Genomic DNA, 10,580 nt, shown 5'->3' with positions numbered 1-10,580 from the left:
GATCTCGGGAAGCAGGTCCGGGAAGTTGGTGTTGCACCACTGTCCATCAACCATCTCGCGAAAGCAAGAACACAGGAACTGGCCGTGGAGCGGGAGAAGATGTGATTAGCATCCTCCACCGTGCCACAAAGGGGGCACATCCCGTCTCCTGGGCCATTACGCTTGAGGACCTCTACCCCAAAGGGTAGGCGTCCCCGAATCCACTGCCACAAGAAGATCCTGATCTTCAAAGGAAGGCGGATGTCCCAAATCAGGCTAAAGGGTTCAGGGGCCGACGAATGAGCGATGGACGAGTATAAGGACTTAGTAGAGAAGCGGCCGGTGGACTCCAGTCGCCAAGAGATGGAGTCAGGGGCGCCCTCGACATCCATTGACAGAAGGGCGATGTCCTGGAGGAGGGAGTCCTAGGCGGCCACCTCGAGGGGGCCGAGGGACGCCGGAAAGCGAGACGCCCTAAGTCAATAAGGGCCATCTTGACAGAGACCCGAGGGTCAACCGCTATGGAGAATAGTTTCGGGAATCGCGCGGCGAGGGGGGAGTCCCCCACCCAACGATCGAACCAGAACAGGGTCGAGGACCCGGAGCCAACCGAAATGGACGTGTCGATGCGGAGCACAGGCAGTAGCTAGATCACAGCCTGCCAGAACTGGGAGCCGCCAGAACGCTGGCAGAAAGCAAGGGGTTGGCCCGGAAGGTACTTATTCCTGATGATGGTCAGCCAGAGTCCTCCCTCCCCATTGGCGATTCGCCAGAGCCATCGGGTCAGGAGAACAATGTTCATGCGCTAGATGACAAGATCCCAAGACCTCCCTGGTCCTTGGGTTTGCAAATGTCGGGCCAGCTCACTATATGGTATTTCTGCTTCTCGCCCTCGCCTGCCCAAAGAAACCTAGACTGGTACTTGACGATCTCCTGATGGAGAGTCTCATGGAGGCTGTAGAAGACATGAGGAACCAGAGGAGGCTGGATAGCGAGGAGTTGATGAGGATCACCCTGGCCGCCTTCGAGAGCCACCTTCCTTCCACGGGAGAAGAAACAAAAAGCTCGGAGCTCTCACCCAACTCGGGAAACAGCTGCTCCTGAGCTCCCTACAGACAAATTACAGTCTAGAGAGGGATGACCTTGCACATACCTCAACCAAAATCACATGTGCAAACGCCAGCCAGATTAATATGGTCCTTGAGGAGAAACATGCTAATGGAGAAAGCCACAGAAAAATCTGAAAGCGAAATCAAGCACCAACTTAACAGTTTGTAAAACTGGGAACAGGCAATAGGAGGAAAAATAGAGAAACCACAAACATCATAGCGATGTTGTACTTCGACGGCCGTGCACAGAGCAGCACATCCTCGGCGCCCTTCTCCTTGCCGCCGCCAAACAATAGCCAGTGGTGAAGCGCCGGCCGGCGTTACCTCTCTCACGGTGCCGCGGATCCGCATAGTAAAAGACAAAGAATAGTAAAATTGCTGCAGGGACGCAAATTAAAATTGCAATACATATCTGTTAGTATGCAAAATGTTTAAAACTAAGGTTGTACCTCATAATGCATTACAGCTAATAGTTCTAGAACCATTTATACAGTGGAATATTCCTCTTTGCATGTAGAAACTGCAATTTCATTAGGCTGTGGACCCATGTTTGGAGGTATAAATAAGGAAACCATTTATTGGCAGATTAAAGACCTTTCAATACTAATTTTAATCATGCACGGATTCATTTTGGTACCTCTTGATGGTTTGACTGAACTCAGGCTTGGTGTGGCTGGTTCAAGCATGCAACAACTCGATCTACTTGTGCTCTTCTGGTACTGAACAGAAGAATCATCTAAGCATGATGCATAGTCTATAGGAAGCATTTGACAGGAATATCATGTCCAAAAAATGCATGTTTCCACACCTTTCTTTGAGACATGACATAAAAGTGTGCAATAAGCACTGACCTCAAGGAAAGAAACCAAAAAAAAAACTTATATAGTAAATCGAAATCACCTAACAAGCTTTGGCACAGGATAAACTGTACTGCAGACAGCAGGTATTATAGCCGTTGTATATGGATTTTATGGGCAAAAGTAAATAGATATTATTTGTTCCACGACTGTCTTCATGTATGCCTTTTGTGCGAAATGATCTCAAGATAAATGGATTGGAAGAAGAAAATGATAAGCCTACCTCGAATTTGTACATATGTGCTTTTTTTCTTCGCTGGTTCCTCAATGCAGTACTCGTCTGTGCCTACAAAATAACTGTAGACCTGTAAAATGCAAGTGAATTGCACACGAGTCAAAATCGTTTTATGTAAACAAACATTATAGGACCCAATGGTTCAAAAAAACGGAAGCAAATTTTTGGCTGATAGATTTTGCACAAACAAAATTGGTGGAACAATAAAACAACTTAAGAACAATTGAGGCCAAGAATGGTTGCAACGGAACATTCATTCAAAATCTGCAGCATGTGTCATACATCTTATCGTTAAAATACTATGTATTATGGGCACAAATTAAATCAAAGTATCTTTACTTTCAGAGCAAAAAATGACATATTTATAATCCAAGCACAAGCTCGACCATAACATACACAAGACAAGCCTGCATAATTATTAGGACAAAATTAGTAGATGGAAAACATTCGACGCGCTATTCAACCTGGCGGTAAAATCTAACCAAAAATTCACACATCCCACTGAGCATTCCATAGAACAGCAGCTGCGAATCCACTAAATGCACAACTCACTCTTTTTTAAATCTTTTAAGCATCTCCAGCCATCCAAACCCTACCTTTCAAGGCCACAATTCAACATCTACAAAGTAGTGAAATAGACTAGAATAATTTTGTCACTAATAGGGTTTCCCCATGTGCTTCTTTTGTTCTTTTCTTCTTTAATGTCGGCCTATTCATAACCATGGACTATGTGTGTTGCAGATGAATTCATCGGCCTACTCAGAGAAACGAGAAGATAACAACACTTTCCGGAGGTACGTCATGTGCTGATGACGGAAAAGTAAGTTTTCACTATGAATGTTCTAACTGTACCAATTGCTTGACCTGGGCCAGCTAACAACTAAAAAATGTTTATATGATAGCTGATGTGAGGCTATGATAAATGTGATGTAAACGTTATTATAGCTCTAGCTAATTAATTTGTGCTATGTAGATCTGCCATCGACCGTCACTCATGAGGAAGGTGCGGGGCTGTCGGAGTGTCCCGAATTGGAAGTTTGGCAGTGTCGGTGACCTTTGTCCCTCATCAATCTTCGTTGTATGTATGAAACGACCTTCGTTGTTCGGAGCCTTTGGTGGTAACCAACTCTTGTCATGGTTTGACTACCTGCTTGTGCCGGCATGGTCATCACTTGTGTGGCTTCTCACGTTAAGATGGTGCACGCATGTAGCTACTAGGATCGTGGAAAGTGGCGGCGACGACATAGGATGACTTCAATTTGGTGGTGCTTCTCGAGTACGTAATCTCAAGTTTCGACGTGAAAACCCAGGTCTGACCCTAGTGGGCTATACCAGGCAATGGCAGTGTTTTTGGGTCGATTATTTGTTGAATGCATTGCTCAAAGTTGCTTGGACTTGATCTTCAGGGTGAAAACCTAGGACGTGGACTTCGAAGGTCAAAATCCAGCGATGTGGCCTATGATTGCCGTTCCCTTCTTGGAGGTGTTGCTGCTGGAAAACGTTTACAATTGTCCTTGTGTTGTCCAAAAGATGGCTGGTGTTGATGGTTGTTGCTTTAGTTCGTCAATCATTGTTTTGATAGCTTCGAGCTTTTTCCCCTCCGCCTAGGCATAGCTACGTTCTTGTATAACTTTGCTCTTTGTCAGCCCGATTCTTTGTGTGTGTGTGTGTGTGTGTATTGCTGGTTGTGTGCATCCTAGTCATACAGAGGTGGGGTGTGTTCATTGTGTTTATATCCTCCTGTTGCTTCTTTTTGAGTCAATTAAATCCACTCTTTATAACCCCCCCCCCCCCTGTTTTTCTTTAGGGATATAGCCAAGCAAATAGATTGCCATAGGGGTTAACATCAGACATGGAACAATTATTAATTTTTGTTATTGTGTTTTGTGGAACATGAATATTTTAGCTTCCCTTCCTTGCTGAAAATGATATGATTAGCAAAACAAGGTGGTTTTATCTCACTATTTTCTAATATATCCTCCTTTGACTTGCAATTCTTTCCTTTTTTTTCCAACTTTCCCAAAGAATCATAAATATGGAACCCTTTTTTTTTACAAAAAACAAGGAACCACACATCATGTGATCACCTTATTATTTCTGTTTTGTACTATTTGCTTTAACTTGTCAGTCATATTCATTTGATTTTCTCTGCATGCAGGAAACCAGCTAAATAAATACGTTCGAGCAACAGAGGCATAAGACGCCGACGCCCTCAGACCAAATATCCAAATTATTTGTGTTTGGTTGGAAATATACCATTGGATATGATTATGCATAACATATACAGTTATATTTAACAAAGGCATAGGTCACTAATCCATGTTGATATGGGCGGCATGTGCGCTATTTGATTTATTCATAAACTCCAGAGCATAAGGTATAAAGTAATATATCTAAAAATACCCCGTAGCATTGACCATCCGCAACATGACAAAACAGCAGAGGCCAAGGACATCCATAAAAAAGAAAGGGCTCCCCTATTTTGTTTGAGCACCACTGACAGCATACATAAAAAAGAAGGCTGATATTGCAATGTTTTAGCATAATATATAATCATTTCAAGGTCCTTTTCTCAAACTGAAACCAGTTGGGTTTCTAGCTCAAAATTTGTTTGTGTTGTTGACCAGAATTTGAATCAGAGAAACTAATTGGCTTCCCCCATGTGCATCTATGTGCTTCTTTTGGTTCTTTTCCTCTTTGATGTCGGCCTATTCATAACCATGGACTATATTTGTGTTGCAGATGAATTGATCAGCCTATTCAGAGAAATCAAGCAGATAACAACACTTTCCGGAGGTATGTCATGTGCTGATAACAGAAAGAACTTATATTGCAAGTAATTTTTCACTATAAATACTCTAACTGTACCAATTGTTTGACATGGGCTAGCTAACAACTAAAAAGTACAGGCACGCATATCTTTCATGCAGCAACTTCATACAATCCTATTGGATCAATAGCTTTGATTTGTTTTAACTTTCCATAGAACAATGTCTGAAATTAGCTTTAGATCCCGCGCAGTCTCAACAAGTACCAAGTATTTTCTCATTTCCTAGACTAAGTTTATATTGATAGGTTGGCAAGTTTACAATCTTGCTGAATACAGGGTGCAAGGAACACCAGGGGCTGAGAGATCAGAAACACAAAGGACCAGTACGAGAAGATTATTTAGCGGTTTGGTGAGCTGCCACACTGACTTCTTGGTTTACATGAACTAAATCAAAAGAAGAAAACACCCTAGTAAGCTCCTGAATGTGCATAAGAACAAGTAAGATTGGAGCTCTGCTCGAAATACTAGCCTTCCATTGGTTGACCAGCTAAAGAAATTAGTTTCAATCATGAGCTTCTCAGCATGAATCTCCGGAAAGAGTTGAACATCGTCCCAGTAGGCAAACGCCTCAGTATTAAGTCAAATTACCTATCTTATTAACACAGAAAGTTGCATTGGACTGGAGTGTATGTGCACCATTATAGGCAAGACTAAAATGGGAAGTGCTCGGCATTGCTCATTTTAATCTCTTTAAACCTACCTATGTCTATGTGAACAAAGCCCACAAATAAATAGGATAACTTCCTAGTCTTCTGAAGCAATTTTGTTCAAAAGCTGTCTAACAGCAGGATGAACATTATAACATTTCCTATCAACAGCATCATTGTGGCTGTGATTTTCTGCTAATAACATAACCTATTTAAAACACAGGACAAGAAAAATAGCACCAAAAGAAGTGACAATGTAATCATTCAAAGTGTATCACCATCTCCCATTGTCTAGAACCATTGGTATACAGAGACAAAACAAGTACACGCAAGAGAAGCTAAATTGAAACTTTGAATAACTAGTCCGAGAGAAATGAGCCGCAGTGCCCTCAGAATGAACCACCATTGCACCAAACTTAAAAGCATGCATACATAAGAGAAAGGAGGACATAACTCAAGCAGACATACCATGCCCGCTGCTCCATAGCACGAATAAGACGTCACTTGTGCAACGATTGTAACTCTTCATATAGTGGCACATATGGAAAATATGGTGGCTTGCTCTCTTCAAGATTGCAGATCACTTTAACTTGTCCATGATCCATATCATAGCACATGAATGTGATATCCTCCCAGGCCAGAGTGAAGAAGATCAAGTTACATTCTGGATGAATTGCAATCCAATCAAAGTCCTCATAAAGGCTGACTGCGTGTCGCCCTCCAAACACATGTGAAGTTTCGACGCTATGCTTCAGTATCCATTCTTTGCTGTCATAGTCTTTAAGAACATAAACTAGCAGTTGATCAACATCATCATCATTGTCACCTCTGTCAAAACCAGCATAATGCAGGCAGCCCTGTGACTGCTGAATAAAACAAACATCCAGATCATCAGGAACACGAAAGTCAGTCCTTGCTGCCCCCTCCTTGTCCACTGCAGCTAGCTGGCGGGCAGAATCATCAACAATGGCGCAAAAATGCAGATAACCATTAAGATAGATAAATGACGGATCATAACCGACATCAATATTGCCGCTCCATCTCTTCTCCTTATGAACCCAACTCCCGGTTTCAGATGAATAGACATGCACTCCGGTAATACAGAAGCCATGTTGGTCCTCCACCTCCACGACCGGCAAACAAAACACATAGAAATGGGGGGACACGGCTGGATCAAAACACAAGTTTATACTAGACGCATCACCGGAATAGCCGGAATCCGGCAACTCAGCCCATTCCTCTGTGGCGGGATTGCACACAACGTACCGTATCTCGTCGCCATGGTCGCCAGCAACGTATGAGGAGAAGAGAAGGAGGCTGTGGCAGGAGTCCAAGAGAAAGACCAGCCGACGGCCGGGCAGGAAGGCGGGATATGTGAGATGGCGGCTTCCCAAGATATTGGTGAAAGGAACACCTGAATCTAGCAATTGACCCGCGTCGTAGAAGCCGGCCAGGGTCTGGGGCAGCTTCCGGCGGTAGCTGCGGTCGTTGATGAGGCCGAGCCAGCGCTTGGAGACGCACTGGAAGCGGCAGAGCGACCTGGCGGGCACGCGCGAGAGGATCTCGATAAGGAGGTCGTCGGTGAGTCTCTCGGCCGCCGTCTCGCTGCCGCTGGGAGGTGAAGAGGACGACCTGCAGACAGAGATGGAGAAGAGGTCTCAGGGGATCGGGTGAAGAAGGGAGAGGAAGGTCGCGACGATTCATGGCGATGCCTGCTCTGCGTACCTGATCCGGGCTGATACGCGTCCGTTCTCCATCAGCTTGGGTGAGATCGATCAGCTTGGGTGGGTGGGCATGGCGCGGCGGCGGAAGAAAGCTCCGGCGGCGCAGTCGAGTGCGGGGAGGGGAAATGGGGGGAGTGATAAACCTACGGGGAGGGGAAGTGGGGATTGAAACTGACGCGACTGGAAATGGGCCAGCAATACGTTCGTGGGCTATAAACCGTCCGTGTCACAACTCCACGAATGTGCCACTCCTAAAATTCTCCTAGTCAATAAAATAAAATAAAATAAAAGTGATCTCAAAAAATAAAAATAAAATAATACTACCCCTCAAAATCTCCTTCAAAAATAATAACACTAAAACGGCTTGGATTTTATGCTCACGTATACTATTCGGCATGAAATTTTATTTTGAAGTTGGTACTGCTATCCGCAAGAAGAATGGTTAGCAGGGAGGATGATTTTCATGTGACAAGAGCGTATGGGATAGAAAAGCCAAAAGCCTTAACCAATCTTAATGTTGATGTTTGCATGGTTAGCTCCAGTACCAACTTGAACAAGTCCATCTCAAGCTCATATTGGACGGAGCTATCTATTTAAAGAGGTTTGTGTTATCGAAGAAGATGATGGTACAGTGCAATGCCCCTTGCACGCTCCAATAATTCTATCGAAAGAGGTTTGATGAGGGTGCCTTGCATGTGCCCTCTATTAAAACTAGATGATACTCTGCGTGTTGCTACAGGAACTCTTGGTCCTATGCGCATAAGAATACATAAGTTGACTAAATTTGTTCGCATCGTAGGTCTCTTATATATATAGGAGAAAAAAGTGCAATGTACATAATACTTGGAGTATAGTTGTAAAGATAGCAAAGTGTATCATTTTTTTACTAAATACAGTGATATGACATAAGTGATCTCATAGGAATAAATAAGTTTAATGTATATAAGCAAATTAAGAAAAGATATGGAATGGGGACGCCAGGAAAGGTTATGTATATATTGCCATTTTGAGATACTTCTTGTGAATTATGTTAGACTCTTGTTGTAAATCAATCTTATGCATGTCAGTTCATAAGTTCTGCAAAGTATAGCCAAGTAGTTCATATCAGCAATTGTAAAAATAGGTGTTACATTAAATAGTTGTATCTTCTCATAACCATAATATGAGATAACAAACAATTGGAAACAATGCTCTGGAAACATCACAAGTAGTAGGGCCTCGTCTTTGTTAATCAAACAAAATCTACAATAGCAAAATAAAATAAAATAAAATAAGGTGCTTGGAAGAAGCAATGATGAAGATGATTGCAACATCTGAGTCACCTGGTACTTGAGCAGGAAAAGGACTATACCTATGTATAGCTCAAGGTTTGTTAAAAGAATGTATAGCTGAAGGTAAAAAGCTGAGGGAAGTGTCTGCATTTCATGCTATTTTTATATTCTGTATGAAGCATTAAGACAATTAGCAAGGGCACCACCCAAAAATAAAAACGGCACTGGAAATAGCACCTTAACCTGTCAAATACTCCCAATACAAAAATAAATAAATTTGCAAGTGGTTTGGATCCACGCCCACCACCTCAAAGCTTGTTTTGACCTTGGAGCCATTCAGTGAGCCCGGTCGGTACTAAAGGAGTAGAGATGCCAAGTTAGTTGAAAAAGCAAGTTCCTGCTGTAGAAACAATGACACAAATTTTACCTGTTGAAGAAAAATTATCTCTAGAAACTATAAATTTCCATGGAAATGAAATAGCAATATTTCCTGGCATGGAAGCATGGAAGATAGAACAACAAATGTGCAAACATAAGCAAAATCAGTTGAGTATGTAAGAATAAAATAAAGAAACAGAAAGTTAATCTTGGTAAGGTGAGGTGATTCATTCACTACTAGGAAAATGCTTATAGGTAGAAGTTTACCAGTAGCGCTTGTTTTTGACCCTACGCTACTGGTATTTACCAGTAGCGTTGGGTAGAAAACACGCTACTACTATTAAATAACAACAGCGTTTGTTAGCTTGGGCCGTGCTGCTGTTACATGGGCCGCAGGGCAAAAACGGTAGCCACTTACCTGTAGCGTTTGTTTCGAACGGGCGCTACAGCTGGTGGGCTTAGCAGTAGCGCCGGCCTCTACCCAGCGCTACTACTAGCGGAAAAGAAAACCTGCCCGAGCGCCCCCCGCACCCCCTCACTCTCACAATTGATCCCCTTCGACGCCGACGCCGCGGTTAGGGTTCCTCCCCGGCCGCCTCACCCCCGTCGACGGCGTCGTGCGCCGCCACCACGCGCGGTCGCCTCTCGCCTCCTCCGACGCTCCAGCCCCGTAAGTCCCCCTCGATCTCCTCCTCCCTGCGCGCGCCACAACTAGCTAGGCTCCAATCGATTTGTCGCGGCGTATCGCCATGTTTTGGGATTTCGCGTGGGGGAAAGGGATTTAGGGATTGCACGGGTGACTCCGCGCTTTGATGCGACGTGTTCCAGGCTTGTTTCCTCGCGTGATTGGGGAGAGAGTAGATAGAGAGGGGTTAGGTGAGACAAGTAGAGGCTTTTTGTTGCTCACCGAAACTTGGGTTTCAATTCTTGATTAGCAGTTTAGCAAATATAATTGAAACTTGGGTTTCAATTCTTGGCGGTTGTCCCTGGAGCAGTGGCGGCAGCGGCGGTGCCTAGTGTTCTAGGGTTTAGAGAGGGGTTCTTTCCTAACACTAGGGTTATGTCATGAATGCTCCTCCTTTCATCTGAATGATGTTGATTGTGCCAGTTCTTAAAGGTCTAAATGTTTGTATCCTCGTGATGAGCTACCCTATGTGTGAATTTGATCCACTAGCTTCTTTGTTGATGCATATAAAGATATGACCAAGAAGCCCCCGCTGTTATGTGGTTTCATGGAAAAATCAATGCTTGATTCGATACTCTTTCAGGTTGAAGAGAGTGTCTGTATGTGGTGATTGATACGTCTCCGTTGTATCTACTTTTCCAAACACTTTTGCCCTTGTTTTGGACTCTAACTTGTATGATTTGAATGGAACTAACCCGGGCTGACGCTGTTTTCAGCAGAATTGCCATGATGTTGTTTTATGTGCATAAAACAAATATTCTCGGAATGACCTGAAACTCCACGGAACATCTTAGAAAAAATAATAAAAATCCTCGCCAAAGATGAAGACCAGGGGGCCCACACCCTGTCCACGAGGGTGGGGGAG

The 10,580-nt window shown here is 43.7% G+C and overlaps 1 protein-coding gene across 8 annotated transcripts; it reads right to left on the bottom strand.

The window, feature by feature from the left end:
- Nucleotides 1-1,093: 1,093 nt before the first annotated feature.
- Nucleotides 1,094-7,543, bottom strand: LOC125522355 (F-box protein At5g07610). Of its 8 annotated transcripts, none has more exons than XR_007289742.2 (4): nt 7,383-7,542; nt 6,126-7,289; nt 1,302-2,250; nt 1,094-1,219 (listed from the first exon to the last, which is right to left on the bottom strand). XR_007289742.2 is itself a non-coding variant. In XM_087535343.1 (4 exons), the coding sequence occupies exons 1-3, from the start codon at nt 7,412-7,414 to the stop codon at nt 6,158-6,160; spliced, it is 1,086 nt and encodes a 361-aa protein (XP_087391469.1). In that variant the 5' UTR covers nt 7,415-7,543; the 3' UTR covers nt 1,203-2,250; nt 6,126-6,157. The 8 variants fall into 8 exon arrangements, 4 of the variants coding, with proteins under 4 accessions (XP_087391469.1, XP_048543376.2, XP_048543374.2 ...); XR_007289741.2 differs by having other exon boundaries at nt 1,203-1,466; nt 2,169-2,242; nt 7,383-7,543; XR_007289740.2 differs by having other exon boundaries at nt 1,203-1,466; nt 2,169-2,231; nt 7,383-7,543.
- Between the last annotated feature and the right edge of the window lie 3,037 nt (nt 7,544-10,580).

This window comes from Triticum urartu, chromosome 7A (assembly GCF_056163025.1).
Source record: "Triticum urartu cultivar PI428250 chromosome 7A, HENAU_Tu73, whole genome shotgun sequence".
In the NCBI taxonomy this organism is placed as follows: Eukaryota; Viridiplantae; Streptophyta; class Magnoliopsida; order Poales; family Poaceae; genus Triticum; species Triticum urartu.
The sequence above is the reverse complement of the archived record's forward strand: the minus strand, read 5'-3'. Positions and strand labels throughout refer to the sequence as shown.